This window comes from Lolium rigidum, chromosome 7, assembly GCF_022539505.1.
Source record: "Lolium rigidum isolate FL_2022 chromosome 7, APGP_CSIRO_Lrig_0.1, whole genome shotgun sequence".
In the NCBI taxonomy this organism is placed as follows: domain Eukaryota; kingdom Viridiplantae; phylum Streptophyta; class Magnoliopsida; order Poales; family Poaceae; genus Lolium; species Lolium rigidum.
Genome location: NC_061514.1, coordinates 907,854 through 933,292, shown reverse-complemented (window position 1 = coordinate 933,292; position 25,439 = coordinate 907,854). Strand labels below are relative to the sequence as shown.

The 25,439-nt window shown below is 46.4% G+C and overlaps 1 protein-coding gene across 4 annotated transcripts in view; it reads left to right on the top strand.

The window, feature by feature from the left end:
• Window positions 1–6,247: 6,247 nt before the first annotated feature.
• LOC124676611 overlaps window positions 6,248–25,439 on the top strand; it is a 34,291-nt gene continuing 15,099 nt past the window's right edge. Inside the window, exons 1-6 of one of the 4 annotated variants that reach the window (XR_006993715.1) lie at window positions 6,248–7,792; window positions 8,069–8,258; window positions 9,334–9,511; window positions 9,763–9,952; window positions 21,205–21,374; window positions 21,468–21,820. Coding sequence is in view for 1 of the 4 variants with exons in the window: in XM_047212648.1 (XP_047068604.1) it covers window positions 6,275–7,792; window positions 8,069–8,258; window positions 9,334–9,461 (1,836 nt within the window). In the remaining 3 variants the exon portion in view is untranslated. Of the gene's footprint in view, window positions 7,793–8,068; window positions 8,259–9,333; window positions 9,730–9,762; window positions 9,953–21,204; window positions 21,375–21,467; window positions 21,821–22,883; window positions 23,010–25,439 lie in introns of those variants that run through there. The other 3 variants (XR_006993716.1, XR_006993714.1, XM_047212648.1) reach the window with 3 other exon arrangements.

The following is a 25,439-nucleotide window of genomic DNA, read 5'->3' as shown; positions in this document are numbered from 1 at the left end:
ACCAGAACCCGGAAGAAGGACGAGCAGGACGTCTACGACAACTAGGATCACTCCCGACGTCAACGGTTGCTCGTGAAATAAATGGACTACTACTACGCTATTTCGCTTCCGCTATGTGTTATGTAATTGATCAATAGAACTTCTATTATTGTAATGAGACTGGATCATGTGATCCTTTATTTGTAAGACGATTATGTGTTGTAATGAATGATGTGTTGTGATATCAATCTATTATGTCTCGCAAAAACAATATTCCTGGGATTGCGAGGAATGGCATAATAGGCATCTGGACTTAAAAATCCGGGTGTTGACATCTGGGGATGCCATCAACTGTTACACCTTTGTTGAATATCATGTGAGTTGCTATGCATGTTCGTCTTGTCTGAAGTAAGGGTGATTTGTCATGATTAAATGGTTTGAGTATGCATATTGTTAGAGAAGAACATTGGGCCGCCAACCAAAGCCATGTATCATGGTGGAAGTTTTAGCTTGGACATTAATCCTCAATCTCTTATGAGAATATTATCTGTTGTTGAATGCTTAAGCATTAAAGAGGAGTCCATTATCTGTTTTCTATGTTGTCCCGGTATGGATGTCCACAAGTTGAGATCTATCAAAATCGAGAAATCAAATGCGATTTATCTCCTTGGACCTTTGTACAAGTGACATAGAGGTACCCCTTTGTGACACTTGGTTGAAACATATGTAATGCAATGATAATCCATGGAAATCCGAGCTAATTAGGACAAGGTGCGAGCACTATTGGTATTCGATGCATGAGGCTTGCAACTTATATGATGTTTTATGCATAACACATATGAATTATTACTACCGTTGACAAAATTGTTTCCATGTTTTCAAAATAAAAGCTCTAGCACATGAGTAATATCTGCTTCCCTCTGCGAAGGGCCTTTCTTTTACTTTATGTTGAGTCAGTTTACCTACTTCCTTCTATCTTAGAAGCAAACACTTGTGTCAACTGTGTGCATTGATTCTTACATACTTGCTTATTTAAATTCACCATATTACTTTGTATTGACAATTATCCATGAGATATACATGTTGAAAGTTGAAAGAACCTGCTGAAACTTAAATCTTCCTTTGTGTTGCTTCAAAACCTTATATTAAGAATCTATTGCTTTATGAGTTAACTCTTATGCAAGACTTATTGATGCTTGTCTTGTAAGTACTATTCATGAAAAGTCTTTGCTATATGATTCAGTTGTTTAGTCATTATCTTTACCATTGCTTTGAATCACTTCATTCATTTCACATGCTTTACAATAGTATTGATCAAGATCATGTTGGTAGCATGTCACTTAAGAAATTATCCTTGTTATTGTTTACCTACTCGAGGGCGAGTAGGAACTAAGCTTGGGGATGCTTGATACGTCTCAAACGTATCTATAATTTCTTATGTTCCATGCTAGTTTTATGACAATACCTACATGTTTTATTCATACTTTATATCATTTTGATGCATTTTCCGGTACTAACCTATTAACAAGATGCCGAAGCGCCAGTTCCTGTTTTCTGCTGTTTTTGGTTTCAGAAATCCTACACAGGAAATATTCTCGGAATTGGACGAAACAAAAGCCAAACCTTCTATTTTACCGAGACGGACCCAGAACACCGAAGGAGAGACGGAGAGGGGCCAAGGGGGCCCCACACCACCTGGCGGCGCGGCCAAGAGGTGGGGCGCGCCCAGCTATGGGGTGGGCCCCTCGGGACCCCTCCGACGCCGCCCTTTCGCCTATATAATCCTCCAGATGCGAAAACCGTAAATAGCCCGACGATATTCCACGAAGAGTTCCATAGCCGCCGCCATCGCGAAGACAAGTTTCGGGGGACAGAAGTCTCCGTTCCGGCACGCCGCCGGGACGGGGAATTGCCCCCGGAGTCATCTCCATCGACACCACCGCCATCTTCATCGCCGTTGCTGTCTCCCATGATGAGGAGGGAGTAGTTCTCCCCGAGGCTGAGGGCTCTACCGGTAGCTATGTGGTTCATCTCTCTCTCCCATGGTGTGATCTTTATGTGATCATGAGCTTTGTATCACTATTAATCTATGTGCTACTCTAGTGATGTTATTAAAGTAGTCTATTCCTCCTCCATGATGTAAAGTTGACAAGTGTGTGCATCATGTAGTACTTGGCGTAGGTTATGATTGTAATCTCTTGTAGATTATGAAGTTGACTATTACTATGATAGTATTGATGTGATCTATTCCCCCTTTCATAGCTATTGTTGACAGTGTGTATGCTATGTTAGTACTCGGTCTAAGTTGCAACGGTATTGTCTTGGATTATGATTTGATGAGGATATCCCTATGAGTGGTGTTTGTCAAGTACTTGATGAACTTTGGGTGGAGCTTTCGTAGCCGCTACATGATTAGTGATTCCAACAGGAGAGTAATTCAGAGTAGCACAAGTGAGGAGAAGTTATTTATTTATTATGTGATCATTGTTGAGAGTGTCAACTAGTGAAAGTATGATCCCTAGGCCTTGTTTCTAAGCATTGAAACACCGTTTCCAACAAGTTCTGTTACATGTTTGCTTGCTGCCATCTTTATTTCAGATTGCAATTACTACTTACAATCATCCATATTACTTGTATTTCACTATCTCTTCGTCGAACTAGTGCACCTATACATCTGACAAGTGTATTAGGTGTGTTGGGGACACAAGAGACTTCTTGTATCTTAATTGCGGGGTTGCTTGAGAGGGATATCTTTGACCTCTACCTCCCTGAGTTCGATAAACCTTGGGTGATTCACTTAAGGGAAACTTGCTGCTGTTCTACAAACCTCTGCTCTTGGAGGCCCAACACTGTCTACAGGAATAGAAGCATGCGTAGACATCAGGCCCGCCAGCGGGCAAAGATTGCATGGCTGCGGGAGGGGGACGCCAACACGGTCTTCTTCCACCAGCATGCGGCCTACATGCGCCAAAAAATGCGATTCATAGCTTACGGGTGGATGGCGCGGTTACCTCGGACCCCGCGGCCATGGCTGAGGCTACCTTCGCACACTTCGAGGGCCTGCTTGGCACCGAGGTGGAGAGGATGCACTCGCTGGATCTGGATTTCCTAGGCTTGGCCACAGAGGATCTCTCCGAGCTGAAGGTGGCATTCACTGAGGACGAGGTCTGGGACGTCATCAGACACCTGCCGGCGGGTAAGGCCCCCGGGCCTGACGGGTTTATGGCCGAGTTCCTGCAGAAGTGCTGGGGTGTGCTCAAGGCTGACTTCATGGCGGCCTTCGACAAGCTTTACACGATGTGTGGGCGCGGATTTCAAGGCCTCAACCAAGCCTTGATAGTTGTGCTGCCTAAGCGCCCGGACGCGATGGCGCTGGCTGACTATAGGCCGATCAGTTTGATCCACATATTCGCCAAACTGGTGGCAAAGGTCCTGGCGTCTAGACTGCCCTCCCGGATGGATTCGCTGGTGGATCGCAACCAATGCGCCTTCATTCGCAAACGGTGCATCCATGACAACTTCATGTTGGTACAGCAGACTGCCAAATTTCTGCAGAGGGGGAAGGAGCCGAGGGTGATGCTGAAGCTGGATATAGCGCGTGCTTTCGACTCAGTGTCCTGGGGATTCCTTTTGGAGGTTCTCCAGAAGATTGGGTTCGGACCGCGATTCCGGGAGCTCGTTTCCTTCTTGCTCGCCACAGCCAGTACTCGGGTGTTGCTCAATGGTGAGCCAGGCCCCCCTATTTGGCATCGGAGGGGATTGAGACAGGGCGACCCCCTGTCGCCATCGCTGTTTGTGCTGGTGATGAACTCGCTCAATAAGGTGCTGATCAAAGCTACTTAGTTGGGTATCCTGCGACGGTTGGCGCGGCGGGAGCTTGCGACTTTCGTGTCCCTCTATGCGGATGATGTGGTGATCTTCTGTCACCCGGATGAGACGGACCTGCGCGCGGTTCGAGGCATCTTGGAGCTCTTCGGACAAGCCTCCGGCCTACGCACTAACTACGCTAAGTGCTCGGTATCCCCCATTGCCTGCACTGACGCCGAGGCCGTTGGCGCTGCGGAGCTCATGGAGAGCCAGCTAGCGCCTTTTCCGGTGAAGTACCTAGGCATTCCCCTGTCCACCAGGCGGCTGACGGCGGTGTCATTCCAGCCCCTTTTGGACACACTAGCTGACAAGCTGCCGACGTGGCGTGCGTCTATGATGCCGCGTGCTGGGCGCTTGGCGCTGATACGGGCGGTGCTTGCGGCCATCCTGTTGCACCAGCTGATGGTACTGGGCCTGAACAAGAAGACGCTCAAGCAGGTCAACAAAATCCTGCGAGGGTTTCTATGCCTGGGTAGGGCTGAGGCTAATGGAGGCACCTGCCACGTGAATTGGGCTAGGGTGTGCAGACCGCTTAACCTAGGTGGGCTTGGAATCCCAGACCTCGCACGGATGGCTACCAGCCTTAGGGTGCGCTGGCTGTGGAGGATGCGCACGGACCCCCTGAGACCGTGGCGCGGGTTGGACATGCAGTTCTCGAAGGCGGAGCGGGACATCTTTGCAGCCTCCACCTCGATGGTGGTGGGTAATGGAGAGTCCGCCTTCTTCTGGGAGGATCGGTGGGTGGACGGCAGATCCATCAGAGAGATGGCGCCGGAGGTGTATGCGCTGGTACCTAAGCGACGCAGGAAGGTGCGTACGGTGCGTGAGGCGCTGCTTGATCGCACATGGATCCCAGACATAGCTGGAGCACCAAGCGCCCTCGCAATGTGGCAGTATGTGCAACTGTGGGGCAGGCTACGAGGGTTCCAACTATCGGCGGAACAAGATAGGATGACCTGGCTGTGGACGACGGATGGACAATACACCTCCCACTCCTGCTATGAGGCCCTCTTCCAGGGGGCGATCACCTCAGCATCTTGGGAGCTAAACTGGAAGTCCTGGGCGCCTCCGAGGGTAAAGTTCTTCATTTGGCTGGCCTATCTGGACAGGTGTTGGACGGGTGAGAGGCTGGCGCGTCGGGGCCTCCTGCATGCGCCCAGTTGCCCGCTCTGTGATCAGTGTGTGGAGACCATGACGCACCTCCTCACAGGGTGCTCATTCTCCAGGACGATCTGGTCCGAGGTCCTCTCGTGGATCCGATCCACCTCGGGACCTCCTACTGAGGGCGACTTCGCGGAGTGGTGGTCGCTGGTGGTGCGGACTACCCCCGCCAGCTGCGCAAGGGTACCTCGTCGCTCATCATGCTCACGGCGTGATGGATCTGGAAGCATCGGAACGCTGTGATCTTCGACAATGCACAGCCCTCGGTACCCTCCCTATTCAGCGACATTAGGACCGAGGCGCGGCAATGGGTGGACGCGGGAGCCTGGGGTGTTCGCCAATTACTCCCCTAGGATAGGGTCTCCTCTCTTGGGTCGAGTTGTAACGCGGGGTGTGTCTCCCTCTTCGGAGGAGCATGTACATATCTAACTTTTTTTATCTATCAATGCATCGAAACGCATTGCGTTTTCGCGAAAAAGGTCTCATCAATCAACTGGTTCACCAAAAGAGCAGGGTTCACTTTCAAACACGTAATTGGTTTCATATTGGTATCCCTTGCGAAAAGTGACTTTGGCACATGAGCACCAATGCTTCCGGTAAAAAAAAAAACATATTTCTAGAATTTCAAAAATATGAGCTTAAATCTACACATACATAAAAATCTTCTGAATGTACTGTAGAAATTTTGGAAGAAAATATGTTGTATTATGAAATATATGAAAAAACAAATTTCTGACAAACATTATCCTTATATACATCCATAAATTTGTTTATTTTACTGTAGCTCAAAATATAACATAAGTTTTACCAAAGTTTAAAATTGTTCGTATTTGAAAAATTTCATAATCGAAAAATGTACAAATTTAACATATGTTCAAATTTTGGAAAACATCGATTTTTTTGAAATGTTCAATTTAAAAAAATGTTCAAATTTTAAAAATGTTCAAATTTTAAAAAACAATCCACTAAGAAAATTATTTTTTAATGAAAAAGACAAGAAAATCAGAACTTCCGTATTAAAAAAACGGATTTATCCATTTTCTTTTTTAAAAACGAAAATATGTAAGCATAAGGAAAAAAAACAGAATAAAAAAAACAAAAACAAAAACAAACTTACATGGGCCGGGGCACACTACACAACCGCCGGGTCGGTGTGTGCGGCATCCCGTCCCACCGTCCCGGTCCGTGTATAGGTGGTCCCCGCCGAGTCGAACCTTCCCCAGCATTCCATCCCCTTCTTTCCCGGAACCGGAAGAGAACACCCGAGATGCTCCTCCTCCGCTCCCACCGCCCCCCTTGCCGCCTTCCTCTCCTCCCCGACATCCACCGCATCACCATGTCGTCCTCCTCCTCCTCGACCCCGGCGCCGGCCTCGTCAGCGGCAGCGGACTACCACTGCCGCACCAAGCACAGCCTCACCGCCGGCTACGCGCGCGGCCCGGGCCGCCTCGACTGGGCCAACCAGCCCAACCCCTTCCTCCGCTTCTCCCCTTCCTCGCTAATCGCTCTCCCCAACCCGCCTCCGCTTCCGCTTCTCTCCCCCGTCCACTACCCGGCCCTCTTCCACTCCCCGCCGCCTCCGCCGCAGCCGCTCTCGCTCGACTCCCTCTCCGACCTCCTCTTCCACTCGCTCGCCCTCTCCGCCTGGAAGTCCGCCGGCGCCTCCACGTGGTCCCTCCGCGTCAACCCCAGCAGCGGCAACCTCCACCCCACCGAGGCCCACCTCCTCTTCCACCACCCGGAGCAGGAGCCCCGCCGCCTCGTCCTCGCCCACTACGCGCCCCGCGACCACCTCCTCGAGATTCGCGCCACCGGGCCCGCTGACAACCCTTCGGCTCTACTGCCACCGCCCGCGACCGCGCTCCTCGCGCTCTCGTCCATCTTCTGGCGGGAGGCTTGGAAGTACGGCGAACGGGCGCTGCGCTACTGCAACCACGACGTGGGCCACGCGCTGGCCGCCGTCGCGGTTGCCGCGGCCACGCTTGGGTGGGACGCCCGGTTGCTGGACGGCTTGTCCGATCAAGACCTTGGCAGGCTAGTGGGAGTGGACAAAGGCTGCCCTGCCCCCCCTCCGGACAATGATGTGGTGACGAGCAGGGGCAAGGCGCCCTGGGTTGAGAGGCATCACCCGGATTGCGCTCTTCTTCTGTTCCCTGTGGGCTCAGAGCCGGAGGTGGACTACGCCCGGATAAGCGATGCTCTGAGGGGATTTGATGCAGTGGAGTGGGCGGGCAAGGCAAATGGGCTGAGCAAGAATCATGTGGTGTGGGATGTCATATACCGCACGGCCGAGGCGGTCAAGAAGCATCGTCCCGAGCCCGGCGAGCAGTTCTCGGTGAGCCCATGGCGCAGGAGTGCAGAGCTATCTGAAGGGCTGTATAAGGAACGGACGGTGCAGGAGGTGGTGCGGCAGCGGAGGAGTGCGGTTGACATGGATGGGATGCACGTGATGTCGAAGGAACAGTTTTATCAGATGCTCTTGCATTGCTTGCCTTCAGGCGAGGTTGGCCCGGGGGAGCGACAGGGACCGCAGAGCGCTCTACCGTTCCGCGTGTTGCCATGGGATGCAGAGGTGCATGCTGCGCTGTTCGTGCACCGTGTCTCAGGGCTGCCCAAGGGGCTGTACTTCTTGGTGAGGAACGAGGAGCATTTTGATACGTTACGACATGCTATGAGGCAGGACTTCGAGTGGGCTCGGCCAGAGGGGTGCCCTGATGGCCTCCCACTGTATAGACTGTTGAAAGGAGACTGCGAGAGGTTGGCAATGCAGATTTCATGCTTGCAGGTATGTGAACATGCCAACTGTAAGAAGTTACGGTTTTTTGTTAACATAAGTTATATTTTTGTGGCTGTGCAACAATTTTATCAAGGATTTATAATATCCTGTTAGCCTTTACTGTGCTCAAACTGTAGAGACTACCTTTTGTTTATCTAGTTCATCTTTCCTTAGTTATATTATATGGAGCTAATCTGAACACTCAAAATATCAGTTCTATAGTTTATCAGGGAACAGGGGATGACATGCTCTGACCTTGTTATGCATTGCTGATTCTTGATGCAGGATATTGCCTCACATGGATGCTTTAGCCTTGGGATGATTGCACGATTTGAAGCTGTGCTGCGTGACAAAGGTGAATGGATGTATCCTCGTTTATTCTGGGAGACTGGTGTTCTTGGTCAAGTTCTCTACCTTGAGGCGCATGCTGTAGGAATATCTGCCACAGGGATTGGTTGCTACTTTGATGATGCCGGTAAGTTGATGTAGAAATATAAAAAGATCAAGTAGCAATTGAAATGCATCATTTAATTATTTGCTCCATTAACCATACATGATTAAAAAGTCTTACGAGCTTTGTTTGGTGAGCAGTCAGGCCTTTCTTTTTTTGCTGGCATGAAAATTTCCTTCTAAACAACTCATTTTACTCACACTTGTGCTCATTATCATTGTGGTAAAAACCAAGCCATAAAGTTGCATTTGTTATGTCCAGACTTGCAGTTAACTTAGCAAGCGTAATCGAAAGATCTGATTGTTAGGTGGACTAACTAAGCTCTCTTTATGGCCCGTTTGCTTAATATCTTGTAAATGCCACACTAAAGTGCACGAAATTTCATGGGTGAGTGAGTACAATAATCACCTTTTCAATAGAAAATGAGTCCATGGATTCTGCAAATCTTGATGCTTTATTGGTTTTGGTCACTAAAATGTTATGTGAATAAGCTTTCATCTTGAAAAGAAGAACAAACAGTGCTGGATTAATATTATTTCCTGGTTTGTTCATTGAAGTAATGGCCCAATCAATTTGATGTTATTTCTACAAGATTCAGTTTTTAAATAATATAAATTTCCATGTACGTTTGAGGCTTGAAACTCATGAAGTATTATGTGGTTGAAAGATCTCGTTTCCAAAAACTTACTAACTCCTTAACTCATTTGAGTTCTTCATTATTTTTTGCACTTGTAATTATTACCTGTAATTTAGTTCTTTTCTTATTCTCCGTATAGACAAGCATGCCTTGCACCCTAATATATGTTTGTTCTTGACAAAACATGTCATCATGTCGTGCCTGCATTTTTCTCAGTTGTTCCTGAATTTGCAGTTTTTTCGTCACATTGTTGTCATCTGCTATAGAATAAATTTTGTGGTCTTTGACTCTGGGGTCGCCTACATTATCATCACTTGAGAGAGAAAACATTTCTGATATTTATATGGAATGCATAGTTACTTTTATGAGAATGCACCCTCCCTGAAATTGGATGATCCATCACCCCAGATGCCTTATAAGCTATTACGGCAATTGAATATATTTCCTTCCGTTGTTGTGCAGTTCATGAGGTACTTGGTTTGAAAGATTTGGAGTTTCAAAGCTTGTACCATTTTACCGTTGGCGCCCCTGTACTTGACAAGCGGATTATGAGTCTCCCTGCCTACCCAGGTCCAGGGATTGATGCATGATTCCTGGGTTCAGAGAGTGATGATCCAGGCCTACAGATCAATGCTTGCACGTATGTTACCAATTAGTTTTTTTTTGTTAACATATTTTTGTGGCTGTGCAACAATTTTACCAAGGATTTATAATAGCTTGTTAGCCTTTACTGTGCTAACTGTAGAGCCTACCTTTTGTTCATGTAGTTCATCTTTCACTAGTTAATTTATGGAGTTAATGTGAGCACTCAAAATATCAGTTTTGTAGTTTATCAAGGAACAGGGGATGACATGCTCTGAGCTTGTTATGCATTGCTGATTCCTGATGCAGGATGGTGCTTCACATGGATGTTTTAGCCTTGGGATTATTTCAGGATTTAAAGCTGTACTGCCTGACAAAGGTGAATGCATGTATCCTTGTTTATTCTGGGAGACTGGTGTTCTTGGTCAAGTTCTCTACCTCGAGGCGCATGCTGTAGGAATATCCGCCACATGGATTGGTTGCTACTTTAATGATGTCGGTAAGTTGATGCAGAAGTTTTAAATGATCAATTAGTTAAACTGCTTCATTTGTATTTGATCCATTAACCATACTAGGGGGACAATACTATTCCAAAGAAACTCAGATGTATGACAAAACAAAAACGTCAGTAATCTATCCACCGAAATTATTTAATCAGAGCTTAATAGGATGGATCAGAAATCCAGTTCTAACTGAGTTGAATATTCGATATTTCTTGGAGCAATGCGTTAGGGTGCTCCTCTCTCACACATCTGGCCATCACGTTGTGGTCGTCCTCGCAGAAGGGCAGGCCAATCCTCTCTTGCTCGTAGCTCATCAACCTTGCCAGCCCCCCTGTGCCAAAATCAAACCATACGCCGAAGTTCCGCCAGGATGACAGACCAAGAAGATCATATCGAAGTAAGCGCTGCTGCAGCACGTCCATGTTTGGCTGGTTAGACACCTGATCCTTGGCATGCTGGATCAAGGTCTATGATGTTTCCATTTGCCACCATGCTACTCGTCACCGTGACAAGGTGTATGGTTACACAGTTACCGTAAAAACCCTCCTTGCCCCCCGCATATCTGTGTGCATTAAACATGAAAAGAGTGCGACGAGGGCACCCTGGTGGCCTGGTCAGAGAAGATTGCGCGCGTCCAGCACTGCTATTGCACCGCAGTCACTGCCTCGAACACCTAGCATGGCTGCCCTTGACTCGTCAAGCACATATGCTTGATGTGGTTGATTAAACTAGATGGTACAGTGATGTTGAGGAAGGCCCTCGGGGATGGTTGCAGGGTAGCCACAAACCGCATAAAGTCTGGAAAATGGAGGCAAACGGGTTGCCGCAAACCTAGGATGATAGATGGTGATGTTAGCCCATGGGCAAGCTCGCCCACCACCTGGAAGAACTGCACGAGCCCACTGCCATCACAGAGACTGTGGTTGCATGTTAGCCCCATGATGAACCCGCCACAAGAAAAGACAGTCACCTGCATCAACATCAATGGCTTGGAGTGGCTGAAACCCACAGACGGGTAGAGGGCGAGCTCTTCTTGCAGCGATGGGTCACACAACTCCGAGACATCCTTGATCGTAGCATGCTGCCGGGTACCCCCTCCCGGGTGCATTTGATGACGACCTAGCCGGAGGTTTCTCCAACAGTGAGGCGGCCCGTGATAGGGTAGTAATGGACGAGTGTCTGTGAGACGCCCCTTCTTACAGTCTCGGCAGGCTCATGGATGGGATTCTTGAACACAAAGAAGGCTGTGACGGGGCCAACGAATATTTTGTCATGCAACCAAAGGGGACTTGCTGATCAGCCCTATGGTCACACTGTTAGTCTCTGCTTCTTATGTACAGCTGTGGTACTTCTTTTTGAGAGATTATGAGTAGCTATGGTTTCTTTTGAGAGTTCCTGGCAGCCTTGTTGTGTTTATATAGACGAGAGGCGAGCTTTTATATGGAACTTGGGTACCGTTATGTGATGCCCCAAAACTGGTACTATGCAGATTCAAGCGTTCCCGTCCAAATTCGCACAATATGATTTTAGGAGATGCACCACCAAGCGCCTCGTATATGCCAAGCATGCACGCTATGGTGGAATCAATCACAGGTAGTAATCATTATAACAAGTAATCATTATAACAAGTCATGACATAGCCCACAAGAGGAATTATTACAACAACGACTCCAACGAATCAGAAATACAAATATACAATACAAAGATTCAAATCATACAGAAAGCCAAATACATCCGAGTACGTACAAATGGACTAAGAGTCTTGAAGATAACCAAGTGGCGTCCATAAGCCTAGGCCAAGCCGAAGGGTAACCTCGCTAGCGTCGTTCTTCATCGAACCTATCTTCATACGTCCAGTATTGTCCCAAAGCAGAAATAAGTAGGGGTTCGTACTTAACAAGACTTCAAGATGTATAAGCTTCGTCAACCAGTCGTCCTTTGTACTTGAGGCACGCAGAGGACTTAGAGGACGCCATAGGCAATATGGTGGGGTTAAGCGGAAGTGCGCAAGCACTAAAAACCTGTAGAGACACTCACAACTTACAGGTGCTAGAAATAGATAAGAGAGCGCATAAGCTAACAGTTCTATACTCTGCAAACATAACCCAGCCGATGTGTTTCCCCCCTTCGCAAACGAGGAAGTACTTGCAAGGACACTCACACAGTTGTTAAGTTTAAACCATTTATTATTGAGGTTGTGCTAACTTACTACGCAAGTTATTATTAATGGAACAACAGGTGTAAGTTGTCTATGATCGAGTTAAACAGCTCCAAGTCGTTCATAACCGCTGATACGGTTTTTCGAAAAGATCTAACCCTGCGGGGGTTCCCAAATGTGCCCACACGCGCGATCAATCCAACCTGGCGAGGGTAAGATATCACGACTCGCACTCTCCTGATAACCTCCAACAGATATAACATGTAGCATGTGTCTAGGAACCCCCAACAAATAACCTGATAAGATAACGGTATCGGTAACAAGATATAACATCTGTACTAAGCACGCACTACGACTCGCAAGGCAGACCCGATAACCAAACAATAGTTGTAGGAGGGATGTGGAGGCAATATGGGCTGCTTGAGGTAAACATGTGGATATGACACGTGAAAAGAACGTGTTGAAGAGTTGTTGCGCTGTTCTGTACCTGGCCCATGTGGCCCAGTTAGAGTGTTACCTTAAGGAGCTATATAAGGGGCTCTGTTCAGGGTTCGTACGCTAGCCGTCACAACATAGAATAGATCAGGTTAGCTACTTTCTTTGCTCAACATGGTATCAAAGCAAGGGGCGATGGAGGTGGCTATGGCGGTGCCGGCGCGTTGGTGATGGTGACTCGTAGCGCGAGCCTAAGGAGTGGCTCTGGGCTGGGGAGGCGATGCTTGGTGGTGCTACAAGTGGGAAGGAGAGGAAATTTCGTGGAGGAGTGACTGCTGGTGCTGTGCAAGATGGGGGACGAGCTCACAACAGCTCTTGAGAAGCTGGCATAGCTTCTCGTGACCAAGAATGCAGAGAGCACTTCCGCTGATGGGGGTGCTCATGCCCAATGAAGTGAAGCTACAAGGGATGAGCAACTATCTAAGTTGGTCGAGGCGAGCAGTGCTTATTCTTAGGACAAAGGGACTGGCTGGACACGTTCAGGGAAGCGCTGTTGAACCGGAGGACAAGGAGAGTGCAGATTGGAAGAAATGAAGTGTGACCCCTTCTATTGGTGTTTCAGCCGAGGGTCTTCCAAATACCTCGGAGGTATGGAGTACTTTGTCAAAATGTACTCTGGTAAGGGAAATCTGATGCTAATGACACAGATTAAGGATGCAGTGCATGACTTGCGTCAAGGTGAGAAGGGCCTGATGGCATATGTGGCTGACTTGCAGCGTCTCTGGGCTGATTTGGATAACTGTGATCCTCTTGAGCTCCCTCATTCAGTATGTGGAACGCCACCGGGTGATGAAGTTTTTGAAGGGATTGAACCCCTCTTTTGAGAACAGACGTGCTACGTTAGTGCACCAACCCAAGCTTCCTTCTCTTGACGAAGCTATTGCAGCCATGTCACCAGAGGAGGTTCGTCTGAAATCTGCTGGAGGCAGTGAACAGCCAATGCAGTCCGCATTTGCAATGACCACAAGGAAAGAAACAAGAGACTGCTTTACCTGTGGTGAACCAGGGCACATAAGCAGATTTTGTACTGCATCAATCAGGGGAAGAGGAAGATGATACAATGGTGGTTACAACCAGAGAGGTGGTCGTGGTTGGGGTGGCAACACTAGAGGTGGCCGTGGCTGGGTTGTTGGTCCTCGTTATGGAGAAGGTGCTCACAAGGCAAATATGGCTGCACCAAGTGAAGGGAAACAACCAATAACCGGAGAGCCTAGAGATGGACCAGAAGCTACTACTTCAAGCTTTGGCAATTTCGCCAACTTTGTCGACACAAATAAAGGTAACACAGCAACACATTCAGTTAATAGAGGATGGGTTTTAGACTCAGGAGCATCCAAACATGTTACTGGGAATCTAAAAGAATTTGAATCCTATATTCGATATCCCCCCACATATCAGGAGACTATACATACAACAGATGGCACATCGCAACCTATTAGAGGAGTTGGGACAGTTAATCATGTTATTGAACTATCATCAGTATTGTATGTGCCTGCCTTTCCTGTGAATTTAGTGTCTCTCAGTGCACTGGTTGATCAAATTGACTGTGAAGTTACCATTAACAAATATATGTGCTTGATCCAGGAGAGGGTAACAAGTAGGAAGCTTGGGATTGGGACCAGGCATAGAGGATTGTGGTACATGGACCGCAGCGTGCCTAGCCAGGATGGGAATCAAGGCCTAGTGGCTGTCACTGAAGACAAGGAAACTAGAGCTCTAATCCATCACTGTCGAATGGGACATGTATCGTTTGATAAAATGTATCAAATATTTTCCGATGTAATGAGTGGTGATGTAATGAGTGTTGTTGACAGAAGCAAGCTCAAGTGTGATGCTTGTGAGTATGCCAAACACACTAGAACCTCCTATGTGAGTAAGGGGATCAGAAGTATATGTCCTTTTGTGTTGGTTCATTCTGATGTATGGACATGTCCAGTGGTATCCATAAGTGGTGCAAAGTATTTTGTAACCTTTATCGATTGTTACTCACGGATGACTTGGATCTATCTCATGCGACACAAGGATGAAGTATTCCAGTGTTTCAAAAAATTTCATGCTCTTGTGAAGAATCAGTTCAATGTACAAATACAAGCTATTCGCAGATAATGGTACGGAATATGTTAACAAAATATTTGGTGCTTTCATGTCTAAGCATGGAATCTTGCATCAAACATCATGTTCAGATACGCCTCAACAGAATGGTGTGGCTGAAAGGGAAACCCGTCATATATTGGAGGTTGCTCGGGCCTTAATGTTCACCATGAATGTGCCTAAATTCCTATGGAGCGAAGCTGTCCCGACTGCAACCTATTTGATCAACTGTACGCCATTGAGTGTGACAGGTATGAAGTCACCATGTGAATTAATTCTAAAGGATAATACTTTTGTTGTTCCTCCAAAATTATTTGGATGCACTTGCTTTGTTAGAGATCACAGGCCATCAGTGAGCAAACTAGATCCTTGAGCTCTGAAATTTATTTTTATTGGGTATTCGCCCACACAAAGAGGTTACAAGTGCTGGAGTCCTTCCGAACGAAGGACATTTGTGAGCATGGATGTCACTTTTCGGGAATCTGAACCATTTTATGGAGATAAGACTGATCTGAGCATATTATTCGAAGATCTTGACCATTGTTCGGCTCATGGAACTGGTCAAGAGGGGGAGAGTGAACAGATGCAGGGGGAGACAATCTCAGAACCACAACCACAACCTCAACCAATAGTGGGTCTCATTCCAGTAAGACAAGATGGAGATGACCAAAATTTACCGCAGAGATGGAGAAGGCTGAATGAGGAACAAAATCTTCAAGTTTATGGTAGGAGGCAAGTGAGTGCGCAACATGTCCATGGGGAGCAACGAGAGTTACAACTTACAAGTTGAACATCAGGACAATTCTAAGACCATCTGCTCCAGTGAAAGCCAAGTTGATGGAGACTCGACAACAATGGGAGGAGGACAAATGGACCTACCAATTGCTTTGAGGAAAGGAACTCGGGCTTGTGTTGAGAGACTATAGAAAAGGCATGATGAGTGTGATATAGGCAACTTTGTGTCATACGAAGCCTTGTCTCCTTCTTACAAAGCATTTGTTGCTTCCCTACAGTCAGTATCTATTCTAACTGGCTGGAAGGTAGCAAAGGAGGACCCAAAATGGCGAGCGACCATGTTGGAAGAACTACAAGCATTAAGAAAAACCAAAACTTGGGAGTTAGTATCTCTTCCAAAAGGAAAAAAAAGGCTGTCAGTTGTAAGTGGGTATACACTGTAAAACAAAATGAACAAGAAAAGATTGAAAGGTACAAGGCAAGACTTGTGGCATTGAGGAAGAACATAACTTAGGAATTGACTACTCTTCCTAGAGGAAAGAATGCAATCAGTTGTAAATGGGTATATACCGTAAAACACCCTGAAGGAAAGATAAAGAGGTACAAAGCGAGATTGGTAGCTAGAGGGTACACTCAAACATATGGAGTTGACTATGATGAAACATTTGCACCTGTGGCAAAGATGAATACAGTAAACTTTGGATGGCCCTTACACCAGCTGAATGTGAAAAATGCGTTTCTACATGGTGATCTACAAGAAGTTTACATGGAGAATGCCCCGGGCTTGGCTTCAGCTGAAACTGAAGGTAAAGTGTGCAAGCTAAAGAAGTCGTTGTATGGTTTAAAACAATCCCCTAGAGCTTGGTTCGATCGATTTAGAAGAGCTGTGTGCGAGATGGGATATGGACAATGTAATGGATCTAGAGGCATTAAAATCAGAAAATAACAATTCTACGTGGATGACATTATAATCACATAAGATGATGTAGCAGAAATAACCATGGTAAAGAATTGTTTCAGCAAAGCCTTTGAAGTCAAAGATCTGGGGCAACTTAGATACTTTTTTGGAATAGAGGTTGCAAGGTCAAAGAAGGGAATAGTTCTATCACAGCGCAAGTACATCTTGGACCTTCTCAGTGATATGGGGATGATGGATGGTGTAGCTCCAACACCCATGGATCAAAATCAAAAGAACTCGTAGACAAGGAGAAATATCAGAAAGTGGTGGGAAGATTGTTATACTTGTGTCACACAAGACCTGATATTGCATATGCAGTTGGTGTAGTGAGCAGATATATGCATGAGCCAAGAAGTGGACACATGGATGTTGTTCATCGAATCCTAAGATACTTAAAAGGAACTCCAGGAAAAGGGTTATGGTTTAAAGCAAATGGACATCTAACAGTTGATGGTTAGTGATGCTGACTGGACAAGTTGTTTAGACGATAGAAGGTCAACTTCTGGTTATTGTGTACTACCTCCGTTTCAAAGAATAAGGCGCCCTCGTTTTACGAGCTTTTTGTTTGACCAAGAATTACTTCAAATAGATAAAAATTGTTTATATGAAATTAATATCATTAAAAAGTTCATTTCAATACGAATCCAACGATACTAATTACATATAATATAATCAAGATTTTGTTACTCAATTTTTATGGTCAAAGTTTGTCTTGGGATGCGCGTGCGCCTTATTCCTTGAAACGGAGGTAGTATTTGTTGGAGGGAATTTGGTAGAAGCAAAAAACAACCAGTATTATCAAGATCAACTGCAGAAGCATGACTCTGTACTCCCGGGGGCCTTTGTTGCTCATATTCCCGTAGGGATTAAAACTATCCGTGGCAAGTCCAAGCCTTATGTTCCTGGCATCAGCGGCAAAGTCTTTATGAATATTGTCAAAATCCTTCCATGCATCCCCGTCTGCTGGATGACTGAGTTCATTCTTCACGTCTTGCCGCTTCAGTTTGTGCCACTGTACCTCCTTTGATTGCTCCTTTGAAAGAAACATTCTTTGCAGCCTTGGAATCAATGGGAAGTGTCTCAGCACCTTCTCTGGGATCTGTCTCCTACCATCAGCATCTTTCCATCTGGAGGCTTTGCACTTGGGGCAATTATTCTCCTTGGCATAATCCTTCCGGAAAAATACACAGTTATTAGGGCACACATGGATACTATCATAACCAAGGCCCAACCTGCCGATTATGCTAAGTGCCTCCACGTATGACTTTGGTATTGAGCTAGTAGGGTATTGCAAGGCCAAAATCAGGAGTATCGCGTTGAATGCAACGTTGCTAATCCGGTAGTACGACTTGGCCTCGAAGTAACTTGATCGTGAGTGAAAACCTTGACATTGTACCCCCATCGGCTGGTCGCGCGCTTGGCTTCCTCTATCAACTCAGACAAATATAGTGTCCTTTTCGGGACCTTGCGGTTCGACTTGTACAAATCGGCAAGCGGATCGGGAATTCTATCATCTTCGTAACCATCTTCCTCTTGCAAACCAAAATAGAGTGCCTCTGCATCACCTCCACCAACATGGTGTGCCCCTGCATCACCTCCATGTCCAGCCTCAGGTTCACCTCCATGTCCAGCCTCAGGTTCACCTCCATGTCCAGCCTCAGGTTCACCTCCATGTCCATGTCCGGCTTCAGGTGCACCTCCTTGTCCTCCATGTCCAGCTTCAGGTACAGGATGTAATGGTTCTCCATGGAAGACCCATCTGTCATAAGTGCTTGTCATCCCAAAAAGAAGCAAATGAGCCTCTACTACATCTAGAGGTTTTGTGCACCGGTTGAGACAGCTACGGCATGGGCACAGGACCTGATCATCATTGGCAGCACTCAAGCAAACAAACTGCATAAACTCTGCCACTCCCTTTGTGTGTTCAGGGGAAAGCCTTCTAATTCTTGTTGTAATCCAGCGTCTGTCCATCTGCGGAAGAACAAAATGTTGCAATTAGCACACACCTAACTGCACAGCGAGTTCCAATTTCAAGCAATGCACAGCCGTTCAATTCGATTTTGTGAACTGATGAAGAAGAACAGATCGAGAGGGGAGAGATGAGAGGGGTGCAGATCGGGAGATGCGGAGGGGCTCGTCGTCGGAGAGGGCCGGGGCTCGTACTGGAGAGGGACGGGGCTCGTCCTGGAGAGGGCGAGGGGCTCGTCGTCGGCGAGGCAGATGGACATCAGATCCCTTGCTCGGACGTAGCGCCGGCACACCCACCACCGCCGTCACCTCGGACTCGGTACTTTAGTCCTAGTAACAGCACATATTGGATCACAGAGATTCGATATTGTGAACTGACGAAGAAGAACAGATCGAGAGGGGAGAGATGAGAGGGGTGCAGACCGGGAGAGGCGGAGGGGCTCGTCGTCGGAGAGGGACGGGGCCGGTGACCACCGCCACCGCCGCCGCCGAGCGACTGGACCGCCAGATTTACGGGAGGGGTTCGAATTTCTGCTAGGTTATCGGAGGGAGTTGGATTCGGAAGGGATATTTGGGCTTCTCCTGGGCGCCAAGAAAAAATCAAAAAGAGTGAGGGCTGGGAGTCGAACCCAGCACCTCTAGATATGTCAACGTGCCAGTTAACCAGTGGAGCTATTGGAGAGATCTTGTCAGCTTACCATCCTTTATCCTTACATAGTGGAACTAAGGCAACTTTTTTTTTTAGTTATGGATACGATCTTGTTACATTATCTATCAGAGGGGATACTGATTTAGGACAACAGTTCATTTGTACAGGAGCATTAGCTAAGCAACAGGCTAATATATGACTAATAATTAATTACGGCTAGCAAACTATATATATCTATATATACTCCAGCATATATAGACCACCAAAAGCACATTATATATTACACATATATAGTGACAGCCTTGAGCTCAATAACATAGTACCAAAAGGACACGTTAATTATAGATACTACCGAGAAGGTTCAACGCTCATTTACTTGAGCTCATTACATAGACCAACAGGCCATTAGATAGTACCAGATCGATAAGAGGTTCAACGCTCATATTACTTGAGCTCATACACACATATATATAGTACTACTAGCTTAATTAGAGAGGTTCAGCCTGCTAGCTCATTTCTCGAGCTTCCTGACATGCAACTTGAGACCGCCCTGGACGCGAATGCGGAACCAAAACACAAAGATATCATTTTCCTTCATCTTGCTCTTCTGCACCACAGCTCTCCAGTTAGTTGTGATCACTGCACCGTCAAACCTCCCTTTGCCCTGGAAAATCCTCACTTTCACACCATGTCTCTCACTGTAAGAGACAAGAAAGTCGTTATCTGGAAGGTGCATATTCCTCGAGATGTGCTGCTTGGTAAACTTCCGGTTGAAGTACTGCAGATTATAAGATGCAAAACTTCGTTCAGATGAAGTCATTGTCAACATATAAAGATGCAAAAACATCCTTGAGATGGAGTAATTATTTACCATTCTGGAACTGCCTTCCACGGTACTTGCGCTCTTTATAGTGCACACATAAAAAGGAATTGCGGGCGCTTTTGGTCAACAAGATATCTCAGGGTTTCAACTTGTGTAGGATTCATTTCCACTAGATTGGGATACATGCAAAAGTCATCCCATTCCTCACCTTCCTCTATCCTGGGACCTACATATAAGGAAACCAGGGAATAATGCCTAGTTTAAAGTTTTCCTAAAATTGAAGTATATCAAACCAACAGTATTTATAGAAACTGAAGTATTCCTTGAATGCTACAAATTGACTAGCTATTATGCCAAACCGAGACTAAGCATTTGACCTATATCCTGCATCTATAACTAATATTTTTTTTTTACCTCGACGAGTCAGATGGACATCAGCAGGAGGAGGAGGAGCAACTTCCTCATGCTCAGCTGCACAATCCATTGCTGCAGCATCATCAGCTTCCTCTTGCTTAACGTGAATCCTATTTGGAGCACCATCCTCACCTTCGGAGGATGAGCTGATGTCGATGGTCTCAACGGCCTTCTTGGATGGGACCAAAATGCCAACTTCATAGTCATAGGGGTCCATGGTGTCGACCTAATAACAAGCAGTGAACAATTTGAGAATTATAAAACTATTAATTACACGTTAATTAAAACTAAGTTGGGATGTTTAGGTTCAGATTGACATTCGCACTAGCGGCACTAGCATTCGCCATGGACGGTGAAGGTCCTGATCTGATTAAAGGCCTGCATGGCTGACGGCGGAGGAGGCAGAAGCGGTTGCGATTCAAAACATGTGCTAGTGCTGCTAGTGCGAATGTCAATCTGAACCTAAACATCCCAACTTAGTTTTAATTAATGTGTAATTAATAGTTTCATAGTTCTCAAATTGTTCACTGCTTGTTATTAGGTCGACACCATGGACCCCTATGACTGTGAAGTTGCCATTTTGCTCCCATCCAAGAAGGCCGTTGAGACCATCGACATCAGCTCATCCTCCGAAGGTGAGGATGGTGCTCCAGATAGGGTTCACGTTGAGCAAGAGGAAGCTGATGATGCTGCAGCAATGGATTGTGCAGCTGAGCATGAGGAAGTTGCTCCTCCTCCTCCTGCTGATGTCCATCTGACTCGTTGAGGTAAAAAATATATATATAAGTTATAGATGCAGGATATAGGTCAAATGCTTAGTCTCGGTTTGGCATAATAGCTAGTCAATTTGTAGCATTCAAGGAATACTTTAGTTTCTATAAATACTGTTGGTTTGATATACTTCAATTTTTGGAAAACTTTAAACTAGGCCTTATTCCCTGGTTTCCTTATATGTAGGTCCCAGGATAGAGGCAGGTGAGGAATGGGATGACTTTTGCATGTATCCCAATCTAGTGGAAATGAATCCTACACAAGTTGAAACCCTGAGATATCTTGTTGACCAAAAGCACCCCGCAATTCCTTTTTATGTGTGCACTATAAATACCGTGGAAGACAGTTCTAGAATGGTAAATAATTACTCCATCTCAAGGATGTTTTTGCATCTTTATATGTTGACAATGACTTCATCTGAACGAAGTTTTGCATCTTATAATCTGCAGTACTTCAACCGGAAGTTTACCAAGCAGTACATCTCGAGGAATATGCACCTTACAGATAATGACTTTCTTGTCTCTTACAGTGAGAGACATGGTGTGAAAGTGAGGATTTTCCAGGGCAAATGGAGGTTTGACGGTGCAGTGATCACAACTAACTGGAGATCTGTGGTGCAGAAGAGCAAGATGAAGGAAAATGATATCTTTGTGTTTTGGTTCTGCATTCGCGCCCGGGGCGGTCTCAAGTTGCATGTCAGGAAGCTCGAGAAATGAGCTAGCAGGCTGAACCTCTCTAATTAAGCTAGTAGTACTATATATATGTGTGTATGAGCTCAAGTAATATGAGCGTTGAACCTCTTATCGATCTGGTACTATCTAATGGCCGGTTGGTCTATGTAATGTGCTCAAGTAAATGAGCGTTAAACCTCCTCGGTAGTATCTATGATTAACGTGTCCTTTTGGTACTATGTTATTGAGCTCAAGGCTGGCACTATATATGTGTAATATAATGTGCTTTTGGTGGTCTATATATGCTGGAGTATATATAGATATATATAGTTTGCTAGCCGTAATTAATTATTAGTCATATATTAGCTCGTTGCTTAGCTAATGCTCCCGTACAAATTAACTGTTGTCCTAAATCAGTATCCCCTCTGATAGATTATGTAACAAAATCATATCCATAACTAAAAAAAAAGTTGCCTTAGTTCCACTATGTAAAGGATAAAGGATGGTAAGCTGACAAGATCTCTCCAATAGCTCCACTGGTTAACTGGCACGTTGACATATGTAGAGGTGTTGGGTTCGACTTCCAGCCCTCACTCTTTTTGATTTTTTTTTTGGCGCCCAGGAGAAGCCCAAATATCCCTTCCGAATCCAACTCCCTCCGATAACCTAGCAGAAATTCGAACCCCTCCCGTAAATCTGGCAGTCGAGTCGCTCGGCGGCGGCGGTGGCGGTGGTCACCGGCCCTGTCCCTCTCCGACGATGAGCCCCGGCCCTCTCCGACGACGAGCCCCTCCGACTCTCCCGGTCTGCACCCCTCTCATCTCTCCCCTCTCGATCTGTTCTTCTTCGTCAGTTCACAATCTCTGTGATCCAATATGTGCTGTTACTAGGACTAAAGTACCGAGTCCGAGGTGACGGCGGTGGTGGGTGTGCTGGCGCTGCGTCCTAGCAAGGGATCTGCTGTCCATCTGCCTCGCCGACGACGAGCCCCTCGCCCTCTCCAGGACGAGCCCCGGCCCTCTCCGACGACGAGCCCCTCCGCATCTCCCGCTCTGCACCCCTCTCATCTCTCCCCTCTCGATCTGTTCTTCTTCATCAGTTCACAAAATCAAATTGAATTGTTGTGCATTGCTTGAAATTGGAACTGATGTGCAGTTAGGTGTGTGCTAATTGCAAAATTTTGTTCTTCTGCAGATGGACAGACGCTGGATTACAACAAGAATTAGAAGGCTTTCCCCTGAACACACAAAAGGAGTGGCAGAGTTTATGTAGTTTGTTCGCTTGAGTGCTGCCAATGATGATCAGGTCCTGTGCCCATGCCGTAGCTGTCTCAACCGGTGCACAAAACCTCTAGATGTAGTAGAGGCTCATTTGCTTCTTTTTGGGATGGCAAGCACTTATGATAGATGGGTCTTCCATGGAGAACCATTACATCCTGTACCTGAAGCTGGACATGGAGGACAAGGAGGTGCACTCGAGTCGGGACATGGACATGGAGGACAAGGAGGTGCACTCGAAGCCGGGACATGGACATGGAGGTGAACCCGAGGTCGGACATGGAGGTGATGCGGGGGCACACCATGTTGGTGGAGGTGATGCGGAGGCACACTATTTTGGTTTGCAAGAGGAAGATGGTTACGAAGATCCTGGAAAGGACACTATATTTGCCGAGTTGATAGAGGAAGCCAAGCGCGCAGCCGGCGATGGGGGTACAATGTCAAGGTTTTCACTCACGATCAAGTTACTTCGTGCCAAGTCGTACTCATCGGATTAGCAACGTTGCATTCAACGCGATACTCCTGATTTTGGCCTTGCAATACCCTACTAGCTCAATACCAAAGTCATACGAGGAGGCACTTAGCATAATCGGTAGGTTGGGCCTTGGTTATGATAGTATCCATGTGTGCCCGAATAATTGTGTATTGTTCCGGAAGGATTATGCCAAGGAGAATAATTGCCCCAAGTGCAAAGCCTCCATATGGAAAGATGCTGATTGTAGGAGACAGATCCCAGAGAAGGTGCTGAGGCACTTCCCATTGATTCCAAGGCTGCAAAGAATGTTTCTTTCAAAGGAGCAATCAAAGGAAGTACAGTGGCACAAACTGAAGTGGCAAGACGTGAAGAATGAACTCAGTCATCCAAGCAGACGGGGATGCATGGAAGGATTTTGACAATATTCATAAAGACTTTGCCGCTGATGTCAGGAACATAAGGCTTGGACTTGCCACAGATGGTTTTAATCCCTACGGGAATATGAGCAACAAAGGCCCCTGGAGTACGTAGTCATGTCTCTAGGACTAAGCGAGATGCTATGGGTAAGAAACCTTTTGAGTGAGTTGAATATCTTAAAGGTCGTACACTTGAACGTATGGTGTGATAACAAGTCACCAATATGCATAGCAAACAATCCAGATCCAAAGACGATAGGACAAAGCACATTGAGATTGACAGATATTAAAGAGAAACTAGATGCTGGAATTATCAAGATCAGCTATGTGAACACAGGAGAGCAAATTGCTGATTGTCTGACAAAAGGTTTGGCTGCCAAGGGGTGTGATCGAGCTTGTGACACGATGGGGATGATAGATATCTATCACCCATCTCGAGGGGGAGTGTTGGACAATATATGGGCTGCATTCTATCTAGCATTCTGTCTTCCTATTCTGGCCCATGTGGCCCATTAGCCCAAATAACATGAGATGGTATATAAGTGAGGCTGGTCTGTTAGAAACCCTAAGACATAACATAGCAACTGCCACTACTAGGGAAAGGCCCATTGCCGGCGCACCTAAAACCCCCATTGCCGGCGCACCACGAGCCCGCCGGTGCGAACGCGCCGGTGATAAACGGACACTGCCGGCGCACCAGGTAGTGCGCCGGCGATATCTCCGCTATCGCCGGCGCACCACCCCGCTTCGCCGGCAAAGATCTATTCCACCGGCGCACTATCGAGTGCGCCGCGAGTAGTGCTTCCAAGATCGGCGAATGCCACGTGCGCCGGCAATGTGTCATTTAGGTGCGCCGGCAATTAATTCGAAAATTCTTTTTTCCACTTTTTTCCAAAGCATATTACAATACAATTTTGACAAGAATACATATTTGACAGCAAGTATATATTTAAACGCAGTTCATATTTATACAAGATTACATGCAATATGAGAAGCACATAGAGAGCCAAGTTTCATTTCGGTATCGTACACAAATACGCAAGTCTCGTTTCGAATGTGTTGATTCATACAACACACATGTGCATATGCAACACCGAACGGCGAAGTTTCACAAAGTTAGAAGTCTTGGTACATAGTCGTCACAAGTATCGTCATACACCTCACAATGTAGGTCCTAACCTAAACTAGAATCACATAGAACATGACCAACATGGTCATGACCATCATCACGAAGGCCATGGTCTTCATCCGGTTCCTCCTCATGTCCCTCATCTCTCCCGCTAGATAACGGGCGTATCTTCCTTCCGCCTCCACCCTAGCGGGGTATCCCTTGTAGCCGTTGCCGCCGAAACGGTGCACCCGTCTCCGATAGTCCTCCCAGCCGTCGTAGACTCCGAGAACCCTCCCCTTGTACACGACATATGTCGTCGGCATCTCCATTCACAAGACAAGTAAAACGTTAGTACCAATGCAATGAACAAGTGCCAACTCAAATAAGAGACAAGTAGTATGAACTAAATAGCATGTGCCTCATACTTTGTTGGTCGAAATAAATAATAACATACAGGGATGGGGTCAGTGA